Below are 16,839 nucleotides of genomic sequence, written 5' to 3'. Positions count from 1 at the left end.
AATAGTCCTGATAACACGAAATTAGCAGTATGTGGGGGAGTACATTGACATGACTGCTTATGTGTTTCCTACTGTAAGAGCCAGTAGCATACACTGTAGTGAGATAATGCATGCTCCAATATTTTTTAATCATGAGTATAAGCTTATCTCTCCTCTAAATTGTGTAATTTCTATGTGCCTTGAAAAAAAATGCCATTTTTTCCCGTGACCATGAATGAGAATTTTGTTTTTACTAAAAGGAACGCCGGACTCATGATTTTTTTTCATCAGGATCTTTGCTCATACATTAATGATTATTTTAAACTGAACCATGAGTCTGTATTCGCATGGCCTTTCCCTGTGGATGCTCACAATCAAAAATGGTACAAGCGAGAATTTTTTGTAAACTTTATTTTTTTGCAGCTGACTTACTTCATGCAGTGAATATTTAATGACAATCGTGGGATCATTATGGACTCCTTAGCTTTAGAAAAAAAAATCATGTCTTTTCATCTCACAGGAATGGAGTTATGGATGAAAATAAAAATCACCATGTGTTGCACGTTGCGGCAATTTAGGGGTCATGCCCAAATTTCAATTACTCATATTTCATTAACAATTGACAATTGGAGGCTAAAATTGCACACATTCTCTAATCATACCATAATGTTTGACCATGGCAAGTTTCATGAAAATCCGAGTCGGTGGGTGTCATTTGGTCAAAATATTGGTTGATTTGACATGGAATGACCCTATTCTTAATAGGCTTATTCACCGTCCCTTTTCCATTCCATTTCTGACAATGACCAATCAATTTGGAATTCAAACAGTTCCTCATCAAATTTCAGTAAAAACACAGCATACCAGAAGCAACAACACTTACGGTGTAAACTGGAATCACCCAACCAGCCAAAGTTCCCACTCCTGCAAAGCATGCCTTTTTACCCTTCAAGTCACCTATACTCTGAACCTCAGGAAGTGAGCCTTTCTTCATAACAGCAACAGCGTAGTAAAACTTGTCACCACCTGACAAAAAATATATTAAAAAAAAAAGTTAGTAATCAAACTTATGGTTTCTGCAAAAATAGCACAGTCATTCCTGAAAAGTAAGTCCCCAAAGCCATAACCCTTTTGTTTGATGACAAGTTTTTTTTGCCCCGTTTTATTTTTAATTTTAATTGGAAATTTATTCAGTGGTTAAGGAGCACAAACCCATGATCATTACTAATGGCCCTTCCATAGGGCCACATATATTTAACTATAAAAACTAACTTCAGGCAATTCATTAGGGTTGGCAAAATTTAACCTAAATTCATTTACATTCAAATAAAATATAAAAATATCACAAGAAGAAATTAACATAGAAAAAAAAATCTCTTGACTTAACAGATGCAGGTTTCCTGATTGATTATGATTAGGTTACACCACCAACCATAAATCTACAAAACATTGTTTTGAGGGACCACCAAATAAGCTGTTTGCAGAACCAGTAAAAAATTTGGCGCATGAAATTGTTTTGTGCTAGTCATGAGAAATTTTATATTAGTTGCTCATGAATGATTTTTCAGATTTCAAGTGCCACATAAAAACATAGCTGTACTATAATTACCAAAAGTTATAAACAGAGATGGGTTAAGCATAAAAAACAGTAAGTGTTACACATCTTATATCAAAATAAATTTAAAAATTTGTCACACACATTAAACTAAATATGAAAAAATAGCAAAGATAATTCTTTGGCAAACTTTTCACACACTATACTTAGTATTAAAAAATACGAATGACTGATTCCATAGTGAGGCAATAAAATCTTCCTTGACTATGACCCTACTTGTGTTCTTGCAACGTAATGATTTAGTCCTTGGTATTTGATGGTGCAGAGTACTTATATGCAAGAAGCATGGAGTGAAAATCATAAGCAATCATAGAATTTATTAAAATTAACTATTTGGAATGAATAAACTATGATGCATAACTAACAAGTCAGCACCTTTCCTTGCAAATGTAACAATGTGAATTGTAGGCAAAAATATGTCCAAAAATCAAAACCACAGTTCTGTATTTAACGAGTAATTGTGAAGCAGTTGATTAGAATAAGAAAATTCCATATTTTGGGCAGTTCTTTTTGCAAAAAAACTGTCTATGTATTTAACCCTCCTCCTTGACAACCTTGAGAATAGCTCCTTTGGTTTTTCCCAATATTAACTCTAATAGAAGCATTAAAACTTATAAAAATAGAATAAAATAAGTAAATAGGAATGGAAATGTATTTTAAATAACTAGTTGAGGCATAAATAAAATTATTACTAAAAATAAGGAAAAGCATTACCTTCATAAACTTCCTGCATTATAGGGATCAAACTGTGATACCTTCCGCCGACAAAGACTTCACCTGCATCCAGAGAAGTAATATGTGCAGTCTCCTCATCAATTTGACTCATGCACTCGTCTTTATTGAAGCTCTGAAATGATTAACACACACTTATAGACATATTATGCAACTGAACATGAGCATATCAAGTAAAGAGAAATGCTATCTACTTAGAGAAATTATAATTATTCAAAATGTATTTTATTATAATTAGGCTTTATTTTCACCGGAACTGAGCCAAATTAAATTGGCCACACATCGCCTGAGGGGAATACAGGCCATCCCCCACGGATCAATAATAGATGTGATTGGGAATAACGGCTTAAAATTGTAGAAATACATTCCGTTTCTAGGTATGCGATATCAGATATGTCAAAAACTTAATTAGTGATTAATCTGCTTTATTGCCTTTCGATTTAGCAGGGAGAAGAAAAATCGATTCATCATATCAGATTCACAAAACATGGGTTTCAATAGAGAAGGGAAATCTCATTCCTCACAAAATCCTTTACGAGTTAACTTACCCGCTTGCAGCGAAGTTTCATGCGGTCGTAACCAAAACTGTTAATGTCATTATCGATGGCACGAGAAAGATTTTTACACTTTGACTGCTCTTCAATGCTCACCGTACACCAAATCAATTCCGTTTCTTCATTGATAACTTCCAAAGTTTCTCCTGCAAAACGAAGTATCATTATAACAGACACCACGGCAGAAAGCGGCTCTTTAAAACGAAAACATGAAATTCTATTGATGTAATTTGGTAAAATTGTTACTTGTAACACAATAGACGTCCAAAATACCCTAAAATAAGAAGTAACATCTCACTTGTGAAGGGTAAAAGGCAAGTATTATGGGGAACAAACGACATGACTGCAAACGATAATAATAATCTCAAGACTATACATTAGAGATATTATAACAAATCTTACCACTGACAACACACAAAGAAAAAGCCCAGATAAGTAGTGAAATTCCAACACAATATTTGATACCCATTATGAATTCCTTTCAACGGTGACCGCCGCCCATAACACACCTCAATCAAACACACCTGTGCAACGAGCAGTCAAAATAAACATGTAAAACAAATGCAATATAATATACGAATAAATTTAAAGAATATTGGGAGTATAAAATTATATTTATTTTTTATTAAAATTATATACAAAGAAATATTCGAAATAAGATTAAAATAAATGATATTTAAGCTTCTCTGTGACTCCGAAATCGTAAACATGTGAGAAACGAAATTGATACCCAACAAAAATGGATGACCCCTTATACTTCTCGAGGGACATTGCATTCTCAACGTTTACCTTATTTTATTTACTATTTTCTATTTGTTTCATTTTTCCTCCGAGTGCATTCGTTTCAGCAGGAATTACTGTACAGGATATATTCTCTAAATGGCTGGGAAGTGAAAATGAACAGTTCATACAGTATAATATTCGTAGGACTTCTGCCACTGTGTTAAGCCACTCTTTCCTGCCACTGGGTGAGTTTCTTCTTATGTACAATACCAATCGCTGTACATATTATCATATGTCAACTTACTGAATAATTTAACTTGTTCCTGATATTCTTAATGCTTTTGTAGAAGACTGCTTGGAGTGCTTTGTTTCAGTAATTTCTTTACATCTATTTCTTAGGATACGTCATAGGGTTGACTCAGTGTTGGAACTCAGGTTCTTTTGTACGCGAAAACACCTTGCTTGTACTCTTTAGTACAGTTGCATCTGTCATTCCTTTGGTGGCAGGCTATCATGTTTGGGTGTGGTATAAGAATGACTGGGGCGGTCATCCAATTGCCAAAACCTTATCAAGATATTCTAATGCACCCAATAATTGGAAGAGTGTAGCTTCGGATATCAATGTGGAATTCCGGAGGTATTTAATGTCTCGTCTTTAAGACGTTCATATCATTGTGACTGCTTATTATACGGTGTTAGTTATTCATTGGTTTTAACATTCGGTTCCAGAATTGACAAAACATGCATAAATACCGGTTACGTTTTGAAAACCGTGGTCACTGATAATTGGATTATGAAATTAATGCCCTATAAAATGGAAATAGCCCACCAAAGTGACATTTCGTTAGCACTGTTGGAGGCGGACCATCATGTTATGTCGCCTGATAGCTCTGGTAGCACCCAGTACCTCAACATAGAAGTACAAAGTTGTAGAGAAAGAACAAAGCCTTTCTTTATAAGGTAGGCAATTTCTATTTTTTCCTCTTATATGAAAATATTCATTAGAGTGATGAAAACATAATGATGAGCTGTATTTTAGGTTGAATGCAGTTGACTTTAAGGATCTTCAAGATAAACTGCAGATGCCTATTGTCAATTTGAAGAATGTAGTAATTCACAAAACACTGAGTGACAAATTTCAAGCTGTTTTCCGTGATCAAGTTATGAGCAATGAGCGCTTCCATTCTTCAGAGGTATTACTTCGTTCCTATTTGAACGTTTTTTGTTAAGTTACATTTTATCTTCATAATTTTTATTCTCAATTTATGGCATGTTTACAGGAGTTTGAGCCATGCATTGGCTGTATGCAAGCCCCTGCTGAGATTAAACTGCAAAGAAGGTGTATTCCAGTGCTGGGGGAGCGGTCTTGTGTTGCTTGTTACTGCCGACCTATGTGGTGCATCGAATGCATGGCAAAATGGTGAATAAGCCTACTTACTTCACTTCCCATTTCTTTCTTTTACAACCAATTTTTTTACTGTGAATCTTAGCGTCGTATCTCTATTAGTCGATATGATATTTAATTTCACCATCAGTCAATGTTCTTGTGATGAAATTATGAGCGAATGCTACGAATATTTTGTCAATGAAATTTCTCCCAACATTGATTCCAGGAATGCTGGTCTCAATTAACTCAATTTCCAAGAATATAATTTTGTGTTAAATGTCTTTACCTTGACCAGCTATCAGTTTCAGCGGAGCATAGGGCTATGGTTGTACTATTCTTCACGTGATTTCCTCTAAGTGTGTTCTTCCCTCCACTTGTCTTCATTTCCACAACTTTCTACGATTGATATGAAAACTGACTTATTTTTTATATCATTTGTAATTCAAAAATTTACAGTAACAAAGCTTTTACATAATTACATACTCCATGTTGAGACTGCAGAAAAATGTTTGTAAATACAAAATTTTGTTGTATCAATATTCATTATATGAATGTTCTAATATGTGGTATTCACGATTTTGAATTGCAATTTAAAGATTTTCTTAGGGCTTTCTTTGCCTAGCTGGACTTAATATTTTATGAAATAACATTAAGGCCGTTTTACACGGGGCACGGAATTGCGCAGGTTAGAGCTGCATTAATTTCTAAAATGGCGAGGAATTGCACGAATGCATGAACGAAATTAGAACAGGGGCTATTTTGCCGTCTCGCATCCACGCATTCTCGCATGTGTTCTCGCAATTCACCGCTTTACACGACGCAATTTTGATTGCGCCTTCGCACGTACGTCAGATTACGCAATTCCATGTACCGTGTAAAACGGCCTTTATAGTTTAACTTGCAAGCAGCAAATGCTAGAGGAGTGGGAAAATGGCAACTTCAATGCAAAAAAGTTCGTCATACTGAGGCAATTTGCAGGTTGCATCATCACAGGATGAGGAACTTATTCATATTACTTTGGCCTTTGAATCTGATCATCTAAGCATTTAAACCTACGACCAAGGGAAAGATTAAATTCAAAGATTCTAGTATGATGGAGTGGAATTTTTCCATATTGAAAGAAATACTTCAATAATTTTTTACGGCTATAAAATTTATTACAACCCAGGTTTCAATGTTACTACGTCTTTTTGAAGGTGATTGGGCCCAAAATTATTGGTCTTGTTGGTTGGAAATTTTTACTTCAAAGAGGTAGTGCATATTCTTAGAGCTTTGGATGTACAAAATTAGGAGGCAGTGCTCTGGAAATAATAACAATCCTTTTGTGTTCAAAGTGTAGGGAACTCAATAATCGATTACGACGTGAAACTAAGAGGGCAAGGGAGGTTTGGTGGAAAAGGCAGTGTGAGGAAATGGAAAAGTTCCAGAAGGAACGAGAGGTAGATTTGTTGTAAACCAAAGTTAATTCACTATTGGGCGGCAAAAGAGGACAAGCCATGTCAAAAGTTAAGGCTAAAGATGGGAGGCTGCTAAGCGAGGGAGAAGAGTTACAGAGTAGATGGAATGAATACATACGTGGAAGATCTGTATGATGGAAGAAACAGGCCGGAGAGAATGACGTTAGAGGAGGAAAGTGCAGTGGAGGAGGTAGATCTTGGGTCGGGGATCTTAGATTCGGAAATCGAGAGAGCACTTTGTGATATGAAGGCTAGGAAAGCAGTGGGTGTGGACAATATCCCGTGTGAGCTCCTAAAGAATCTAGGGAAGGATAGTAAGAAAAGGTTTTTCGATATAGTGTGCAGGATCTATGAGGAGGGATGTTGGCCGGAGGATTTCATGAAGACGGTTTTAATTCCGCAACTGAAAAAGAAGAAAGCTGTGGAATGCGGATATTATAGGACTATTAGTCTAATATCGCACACGGCAAAAGTGGTACTGAGGATATTTAACAGACGAATGGAGGCGAGGGCAAACATGTATTTGGGCGAAGAGCAGTTTGGTTTTAGAAAAGGGAAGTCAACTCGTGACGCAATAGCAATAATGAGGTCCCTGGTGGAGAGGAACTTAGAATATGACCAAGACGTGTATGCCTGTTTCGTGGATTTTGAAAAAGCATTTGATAGCGTAAAATGGGTAAAGTTAATGGATATACTCAAGAGAAAAGGTGTAGATTGGAGGGATAGGCGACTGATTCGTAATCTGTATATGGCCCAGACTGCGCAAGTGAGGGTAGCGGATGGAGAATCTGGGTGGGCAAGCTGTGGCCAGGGAGTGAGACAAGGTTGTCCTTTATCGCCACTGCTTTTTAACGTTTATGCTGAGGAAATGGTAAGAGAAGTGTGGGACGAGTTGGAAGCTGGAGTGAACGTGGGAGGAATGATGTTTAAATTTGTAAGGTTTGCAGATGATCAGGTGCTCATCAGCCAGTCAGTGAGTGGACCTTAAGCTGTAGTGGATGCACTAGAAGAGCGGTGAGAGGAGTATGGGATGAGGATTAATCATAAGAAGACCAAGGTAATGCGGTTTTGTAAAGCATCGCAAGTGAGGAATGTGAGACTCAAGATAAAAGTAGGTGGGGAGAAACTTAAACAGGTAGAGCAATTCAATTATTTAGGCAGCACATTAGAGGAAAACGGATACAGTAGTAAGGACATCAGGAAGTGAATTGCATTAGCCAAGGAGGCATTCGTGAACAGGAAGGAGCTTATGAGAGGATTATTTTGTAAGATTTTTAAGAAAAGGTTAGTGAAGAGTTTGATCTGGATTGTAGCTCATTTACAGTATGGAAAGGTGGACGCTTAGGAAGGAGGAGACTGGAGAGAAGACTGGAGGATTGGTGGGTATGGAGAAGGTGAAATGGACAGAAAGGAGGAGGAAAGACGAAGTGCTGAACATGGTGGGTGAGGAGAGGCAAATTTTAGATGAGATACGGAGGCGACAGAAGATATCAGATGTAGGGAGTACATACTTAGCGGAGAGGGGATGTTGAAAACGGTGTTTGAGGGTAGAATGTAAGGTAAAGGAGGGAGGGGAAGGAAGAGATTAGGATTTTTAGATGGATTGCAAGGGATTAGTTCTTGCAGTGAATTGAAGAAGACAGTGCTGGAAGGAAAGGGAGGCTCCCAGATTACTTATTTAGTACTCCATCAAAACTTACCTTAATCGGTAGCATGCTATGATAATAATAGTGTTCCATGAGTGTGGACGGACGAAGACAATGTGTTATAAGTGATTACAAGCTCTTCTCAAAGTGAGCTCATATGAGTACAAAGAATGAATTCCCTTGTAATATTTGCTGGTGACAATGTCATTTACTCTCACTCCCATTAAAAGGCTTTGAGTTCTAGTGCCATTCATCCGTAATGAAAGAAGATTTTGGGCTTTTCTATGTGTTATGGTGTCTCAAGACAGTAAAATGTCTTCACTGGCCATGCTACATAGCATCTTCAGATTATGCACCCTCAGCCCCTAAATAGCAATTCTCATGTGATCAAGAATCAATAATCTCTTAGAACACACTCGTAACACCCTAACATATTCAATATCCATGACTCACTGAGCCGCTGAAAGATGGTGAATTTTGTAAGGCGTCTTAGGTTGGTATTATTGCTTCTGATGAGATGCACTGCTTGTGGTAATGACCATTGAGGTGTATGGGTCTGTAGGTTGCAATTAAGAGAAACTTGGCATATTGTGGAACTTGGTAGTAAACTATGGTAAAGCCATAGTTTATAACTGGATAATATGTTAAAAAGTTATTAGTTTCATAACTGGAGCCCAAAAGGCTTCAGCTTAGAGTATGTTCAGTATGTTCTGTCGGTAATGCTATGCCTTTTTAAGGAATAACTATGAGAGGGAAAATCACACCTTAGTTTTTTTTAATTGTACATATGTTTTAATTATAATATTTTAATTGCTCCTGGGTCTGTCAAGGGTTTATCGTGGGAATGGTGGATCAAGTTATACAAAGGTGTTAGGTACTGAACTTGAACTCCACCGTCTACCTCCAACCTATACATGATCTCCCCCCAGTCTGCCTTTTTGACCTCGTTGCATTCGCCCTATCTTTCCAAACTTATGTTGGGACCTAAGTTTGAGTTGCCCAGTCTATGGGTCTGTTGACTGATTTATCACCTTTGAGATGTGAGAATGGAAGTTGTGTACAGTGGTGGGATCGAGGGGGTCGCTAATGCTCCAGAGGATGAGTGTAGGGTAAGCTGAGAGATGGGGTGTGCTTGGAGAAAACTGATGAGTGTCTAGGTTGTGTTGCTTTGAATATTTATGAATTAAATCAGTCTGTACTTTTTAGGTATAGTATAGTTAGAAAAATTGTCATTACCAAAGCAAAATCATAAGTTTGGATCAATATTTTTATGATAATTTATGTTATAAAAATTCCAGGTTTGCTTCTAGACAAGACCAGGATCATCCAGAGACTTGGTTGGGTTCGAGATGCCCATGCCCCACATGTCGCAGCCCGTTCTGCATCCTAGATGTCTCCCTCATTGAAGATCAGAATGGATCTCAATCCTCGACTCCTAGATTTGAGGGAAGTTCACAGACACCATCGTGACGGGTTCCAAGTGTGCCTTATTACTTACACTTAAATTTTCAGAAAAAAATATTTTATTTTTGGGAGTTTATCTATGAAAAAAATTTACGAAGGTTTTGTTTTCAATTTCAGTTGTAATTTGGTTATTTTATTAGCATATTGTAATAGTCTAATAATTGCAAGGTCATACATGACAGCTTCATAGCTCTCTGAAGCATTCATAATGCCAGTAAATAAAGTGTTAATGATTGAGATGTAGGAACTGCATATCTTGCCAAACAAATTTCATGTTTTTTTCTAGAATCCTAGGGCCAGAATAGCTCTTTTAGTTTTTGGTTTGGTGTTCCATTGCTCTTGATCCTGTTGAAGAGTGTTGATTTTTTCTAGAGAGCTTTGGATGCAGTATTAGTGTTGGTGAAGTATGAGATTTTTAATGTGAAATGCTGAGTTAATGTTAAATCTCTATGAATCACCCTCGATTATTTGAAAAGTATACAAGCATATAGTATTATGAAATAGGTACAGTTATTAGTTAAATTGAATAAAATTTTTATATGCTCTGCCAATGAATGGAGGTGTGTAATCATGTTGGGAGACTTAAGACATGGGTTGCGTAGCTCTATTTTTACTATCTTTGGCTGAATCAATAGTTGTGTAAAGGCCCAAGTGGTAGCGGTAAAATGTGTCTATAGAAATGAAAAATTTATTGTAATAGTCAAGTGAAGATATAATCTTCTCAAGATCTCCTCTGAATCAAGATACTCCTGCTGCCTGAATTTCGTGACAGAGATTAAGTACCAAGAAAAGATAGCCTTTCTCCATTGTTCTTAAATGATTTCAATTTGAGGATACCAAGATTTTGACCAGCTCAATGTTTGAAGAATGTCTCTTGAAAGAAGCATCAAAATTCAGATTGAATTGTTTTTTTGAGTGGTAACCCATGGAAATGTATGTTGAAAATCATCTAGCATCAATGGAGGATTTCTGCTGTTGCTCTTGTACCTCAGGAGCACACACATGAATCATCTTTATGCTAACCTCCTAGAAAGTCTCCTAGTTGAATAGACACATAATTGCCTTACTGATGGTACTGTAGTGGAGCTCTGAAATATTGGTCAGCAAGGACCACTTGACTTCATTTTCTCTGGCTCTCTCTTTTGGAAAGAACAGGATTCTCTTTAGTACCAGCTGCCTGTGAAAAATGCTTAACATGTGGCATTTATTTATATTATGTGACTCATTTTGTCTCATGAACTATTCACTACATATATTATTCAGGTCTATTTTCACTCATGATAATTCTTTTTTGCTGCATTTTTATATTTTATATACTTTTATTAGCAGCTATGCTATAATTATTCATCATATAATGTGGGAATGTATACTTATGAGAAATACTTAAGGTTATATCCTCATGTTAAGCTTCAAAGACTGTCAATTGACCTTTACAACTTTTTGTTTAAAATAATATTAATTTTGAAGAAAATAAAATATTTTTAATTTTTATGATTGCACTTTTGCTTCCCAATCAGTTGGGAAGAAGTAAGTATGACAAAAGGTTAAATTTCGACCCAGCTTCTAATTCTGAGATGAGTAGATTTGAATGTGTACTCTGCATCTCCATTAAAACCTTGCTCCCCTCCAATGGGGTTAAGGACAACATTTTGTCTTGGTGCCTCTTACTGATTTGCCATGAGAGTTATCTTTAGAATAAATGCACAGGATATCAAGGTGAGGGTGCACCTCTGCCAATTGTATAAATGTATGTTTTAATTTTAGCCTATTGAGCCTGTACATATGTACGTACTATTTAAATTAGATAACTATTTTTCAGTCTGTCTCCTATGTGAAAATTCTAGTGTTAAATCTCAGAATATTCAAATTAATATGAAATTATGTATTTTTGCCTATTAAAAACAAGAATGAGAACATTTGTTAATGTTTAACCTTCTAAAATTTTATTCTTAATGTGCACCATGAAACTAATTTTGAATCATCATGTGATCCCTAAATTTTAATGTACATACTAATGCCTGAAGTGTAAGTGAAATGTCAGGAATTTTAATTGTATATGTAATGATGATAGGCTTAAATCTGTTTCTTTTTGACATTTGATATTCACAAGCTTTGTTTTAACTGTATGAATTTAAGAAAGTAGCGTGGTGACATTATTTTTGGTGCTATCAATAGTAATTATTGTTTACACCTACCAATTGGGGCTACTGAAATATCTCAGGTTCTACTCTGAAATAACCCTATGATCATTGTCATTGTGTCATCTCTGATAACATTTCATCAATACTACTATAACCCCTGTAGTTGATGTTTTCTCTACACCTAACACTCTTCAGGTAGATCTCTTGTGACTGCTTAAACATGTAGTGCATGGGTATCTATTTTTCATACTATTTCTTGCATTGAAATATAGTGCATTAGCCGTTGGGCTTGATTCTTTCAAGGATAATGGTAACCATAATTGCCGATCATTGGGAATAAATGATACCAAATGGGTATATCCTATTGCTTGTTGCATTCTGCCTTGATGTTCATTTCATAGTTGAAAGTAGGGAAGGGCCAATTTGGTCATTGCTCCCACAAGTTTTTGAGATAAGAACCAGAATTGGAATCGAAGCTAAAATGGATCAGTTGCGTAATCATTTTGCAAAATCCAGTTTGAAAACTTTTGTTCTGTGTAACTTAATTTTTGTACTTGCTTAAAATAGAGAGATTTTATGGAACCAATTGCCTGTGAGATAACTTGATGCATTATTCTAGGAAGTTTTCATATCCTCACTAAGATCGTATAAACTATGAAAATTAAATATTTGATTAAAAACCGGATCTAAGAATTAGCACCGAGAACAAAGTGGATGCAATCTATCCTGAGGTCAAAGCAATAGTTACTTATGGGAAAAGTTAGGATTAAGACCATTATCCTATTGGGTACTGAAAATATCCTGGGAAAAAAGATTTTTTAATGCGTTATACTCATGAGTCAACTATCATTCCATGTTTATTTCGTCATATCATTGGACACTGCTGAAAAACCTAAATTGTGTTCATCATTTCTCTAATATTATTCCTCCTGAAAATTTACTTATGTATTTCTTGTGGGTATTACATTCCTTAAGCCATCATTAAAGCGTTTTAAATACATACAGTAAGCATCAATCTAAGTGTGTCTGATCTATTACGAAATTGGAATGTATGCATATGATCATATTAGTTCAAGATTTATGTGAAATTGGAGAAGAATGTGTTTTTTCCTTTGGAAAAAACAGTAATGGAAAAGATGTGCAAGGGATGTGACCCTCATGCAGGGTTTCAATCAAGCATTTGATTTTTAAGACTCAATGGCCTTACAGGGGTGGATTAAGGGCATCAATTTTAGGGAGGGGTGGTTCATCACTTTCTGTGGCACCTTGGTGGTATGCAATTCCTCCCAGAGATAATGTGTCTGAGGTTTGACATGCGTAGATAGTTGGCTTTTAGATAATCATCAATACTTTTAATTATTGTTTATTAAACTGGTGAAATAAAAACTTCCAATGGAGGGCCACCTGAAGTATTACCATCAATTTTACCAAAATTATGTAGGACCACCCTTGCTCTTAATCTGCCACTGTGACCTTAATTTGGGTTGAACAGTTAAGATATGCTGTTCAACAATATGTTGGATTTAAAGAGTATTACTCTTAATCTTAAGCCTTGGGATGGGACTTCTAGGTGATCATTTTCTTACACAGCTAGGAATTTATTTGGGGGTTCTACTGTCTCAGAAATTATCATTGTTAGCTAATTAAAAGTTATTATCAAAATCATAAAATTAAGCGGAAACTGCTACACCTAAAGACTGTAATTTTTTTGGGACAACATTCCAACTTTAAATAATTCAATTTTCATAACTTGTGAAATATGTATTAGATAATTGTGGTATATTATTTCAGTGAAGGTTTGAGAATTCTATTCATTAATTCACATTCTATCACTGCATGTTTACTAATTTCATCCTTGTATTGTGTTTATGACCATGCTTTATTACTCATGAAATAAGTGATAATGCCAGAGCACTTTGAGATAAGGCACTAATGCTTGTCTTGTTAAGTTTTTGTGATTTTCCAAATGCTCAGATCACATATACGTGTTAGGATACCATCACATCTGTTGATGAGAAACTGTTGTCATTTCAGTACTCAGTACTCAATTCTATCTTGAAAACTTGCTACTTGAGAGGCCTTTTAGAATCTTTGTTTCCAAAATCAGGAACTCCAGTGGGAGATCTCAACCATGAAAGTGATTGCTAAGAATTATTTTCCTTAAAATTTTTTGCTGAAAATCTTTTCCTTTGATCCTGAAAAAGCCTCACAAAGAAGTATGGTAATGCTGTAGTTATCCAGTTGTCTGTGTGAAAATTTTTAGAGAAATTTTTCCATTGAATTAGAATATTTGTGCCTCAAATACAAAAAGAAGCTTGATTTCAAGGGGGAGTTATGACTTATTTCAGCATGTATTGTTTAGTTCTGCTTCTTGCTCTTTTATTTATGTATTTGTAACTCTTAAATGAAGAATGAACCTATCTAGATCCTCTCAGTGTATTACATAAATATGCTGCTTTAAACGGGGATGGACTTGAGCTTGAAACAACAAAGATTTTCTTTGGAATTGCCAACGGTCATGTACTATTTTAATTATTTTTTTGAATTTTTTATGACGCTTTTCAAATTTAGAGAATAAGCGGAATAATGAGTTATTAGTCATTGAATCAAGCATTGAAATAGAAGAAGTCAATGCTAGAATTATAACTATGATTTAAGTTAATGGTCTTCCACCCATCCTCATGGAATTTTGCATTTTTCTATTAATTGTGTTGGTGTTTGGCTCATTCAAGTTTTGAATGCAGTTTATTTGATGCACTGAAAGATCTAATATTATTCTAATGTCACATTTCCCAAGTTTGATCTCTCAATAACTGTTAATGGTATGTATTCAGGAAGGACAAAGCAAGAATAGCCAAAGCATTAGCTTGAATTTATTATTGTCCTTTCTATGTACATGCATTCTTTAGATTTGCTGTATGAATAAGCTTACCTAAATATTCAATGAGTGAACATCACCTTGACAATTTTGAATTGGATGGGATAGTTACAGCATACTTATATACATAATTGATTAATTTCTTTTCTAAAATGCTTGATCGGTGAAGTATTTTTGTATGGTTGTCTGAAACTACAATAGATCTATTCCGTGTAGCCATTTTATGTGAACTTGGTGTAGATTAGTTGTTTGAAACAAAGATACCATCCCTCTCTGATTACTTGTGTGATGTAGTTCCGGGGTATCCGGAATTGAAAGCAATAATGTCTCTCAAAGAGGAACCGACTGTTATATTTGCCTAAAAGGTCAAGCTAGTTGTAGGATAAAAATATAGTTATGTACTTTTATTTTACCTGTTTAAGTTTTTGATAAGTATTTTTTAAGTATTTGTTGATTCCTTTTTAATCACAGTAAATTGTCATTAAAGAGCACTCATTTATTTCCCAATGTATTTACTTAAAAGTTACATCAACCACGAAATTAATGTATGGTTGATGTGTCTGAACAAGACTACTTAGCCACATATTGATGCTAAGTTATACTTACATGAATGTGTATTGTGATAAAATAAATTTATAATGAGAACATCCATATACACTCTCGTGATCCATTTATTCATTAACGATCTTCTACTGTAGTACATAATTCCCGATTTGGTCATTTGAACCTTTTGTGAAGGGAGATGCCTTATTTTCCTCGGGCAAACAATATTTAAAACAGTGAAATATATGCTTACATTGTAAAAATGCAGCTCACTTTGTCTTGGGGATTATAGGGACTGAGAGAAAGGAATATGTACCAGGAAATAGTCGATATCAGTATGCTCACAGATGCAGAGACTGCTGAGAAAGTATGGGTGAGTGTTGATGTGGAAGTTATGAAAGGGGCAGAGAAGTCCATTGGATGAGTGAGTAGCAAAAGAACTGAGAAGCCATGGATCATATGAGAAAGGAGGCAGTGGAAGAATATGGATAAAGAGCCAAGGAGAAGGGTGGGGAAATAGCAATCATTTACGATCGTTAAGTTAGGAGGCAAGAGAGACTTGCAGAAAAATCTGTGTGAAGAATAGTTTCAGCGGGTAGAGGTAGATGTCCTGCTCAGTGGTTTTAAGTAGCTATAGAATGGGGTAGAAGAGAGTTAATGCAAATTTCATTGAGTAGAAATTTTTACATGAGGCTGCAATGAGTGCTGTGGAGCATAATGGTTTATGAGCTGGAAACATAAATGCTGAGGAAGGAGGGTGAGAAGAGGCTGGAGACATTAGAGATGTGGGTCTGGAGGAGGATAATAACAATAAATTTATTTCACCATTGCCAGTACATACATCTGCATGGCTAAAGTCAAACTAAAGATAAAATTTGCAACTATCCAAAATAATGTTAAATTAAAATTGATGGAGAGGGCGAGAAGCACAGAGAGAAAAATGATCATGGAAGTAAGAGAGTCTGGGTGGTAAGAGAATCTTGCTGGGAGAGGAGGCGGCAAAAGATGTGGAAGCAGCATATACTTATCGGAGAGGTTAAATGAAACCAAGTAATGCTGTAAAAATAAGCTGTGGCATGGAAAGAAAATATGTTAATGTTGTAAGATAAAATAAAATAATCATCCCACCAAACACACACATAAATAAGGGTTAAACTCAAAGACTATCCTAAAATATCTTGGTATAAAAGGGGGAAGTATGTGTATTGCACAACTATTCAATGTAACCTAATGCTTTAAATTCAAATGAAATGATAACTCATCCGGAAAGTTTGGAAGTGGGGTTCATTATTAGTAAATATGTCCTTGATGAAATTTCATAAAGGAATAATGACAAAATTCTAACGAAAGTCTTCAACAACAATGAGGTGGTAAAAATTATATCAATTCACAAGAAAGTAATAAATTGACTCATCTTTGCAAAAGAGGGAGCAAGGTGCAAGCAATCATTCATTTTTGGAACTTAGAATTCTGCAATTGATTTACAGCTAAAATGCCCCATGCACACTATTGGAAACCATCACAGAGTCTGATATGCTCCTTTATCCGATTAGCTCCCATCTCCTTAACCAGTTATTTACGTACAGGGTGACTATATGAGAATGTTGCAGTTTTAGTAATTGAGAGGAAGATAGTAGGGATATGGTGGCAGTGATTTTTCAGAGAATGTCTGATCCCTGCTTGAAAGTCTTGAGGACACAACTTCAAGTACAGCACTCTG

General features: G+C 35.6%; 2 protein-coding genes across 2 annotated transcripts in view; one reads left to right on the top strand and one right to left on the bottom strand.

Annotated features, from left to right (window-relative positions):
- Positions 1–3,417, bottom strand: part of LOC124154604 (melanotransferrin) — a 39,914-nt gene extending 36,497 nt beyond the window's left edge. The window contains exons 1-4 of the mRNA XM_046528443.1: positions 3,283–3,417; positions 2,875–3,026; positions 2,309–2,441; positions 863–1,005 (exon numbers count right to left, since the gene is read on the bottom strand). Of these exons, the coding sequence (XP_046384399.1) occupies positions 863–1,005; positions 2,309–2,441; positions 2,875–3,026; positions 3,283–3,349 (495 nt within the window). The 5' untranslated portion in view covers positions 3,350–3,417. The remainder of the gene's footprint in view (positions 1–862; positions 1,006–2,308; positions 2,442–2,874; positions 3,027–3,282) is intronic.
- A 193-nt stretch (positions 3,418–3,610) lies between these two features.
- Positions 3,611–15,227, top strand: LOC124154605 (E3 ubiquitin-protein ligase TM129). The gene is made up of 6 exons (XM_046528444.1): positions 3,611–3,848; positions 4,003–4,240; positions 4,333–4,563; positions 4,643–4,796; positions 4,884–5,023; positions 9,392–15,227. Exons 1-6 carry the CDS (start codon positions 3,620–3,622, stop codon positions 9,561–9,563), a joined length of 1,164 nt encoding a protein of 387 aa, XP_046384400.1. The 5' UTR covers positions 3,611–3,619; the 3' UTR covers positions 9,564–15,227.
- Positions 15,228–16,839: the final 1,612 nt, after the last annotated feature.

Source organism: Ischnura elegans, chromosome 2 (genome assembly GCF_921293095.1).
Source record: "Ischnura elegans chromosome 2, ioIscEleg1.1, whole genome shotgun sequence".
Classification (NCBI taxonomy): Eukaryota; Metazoa; Arthropoda; class Insecta; order Odonata; family Coenagrionidae; genus Ischnura; species Ischnura elegans.
This window is presented reverse-complemented; position numbering and strand designations above follow the sequence as displayed.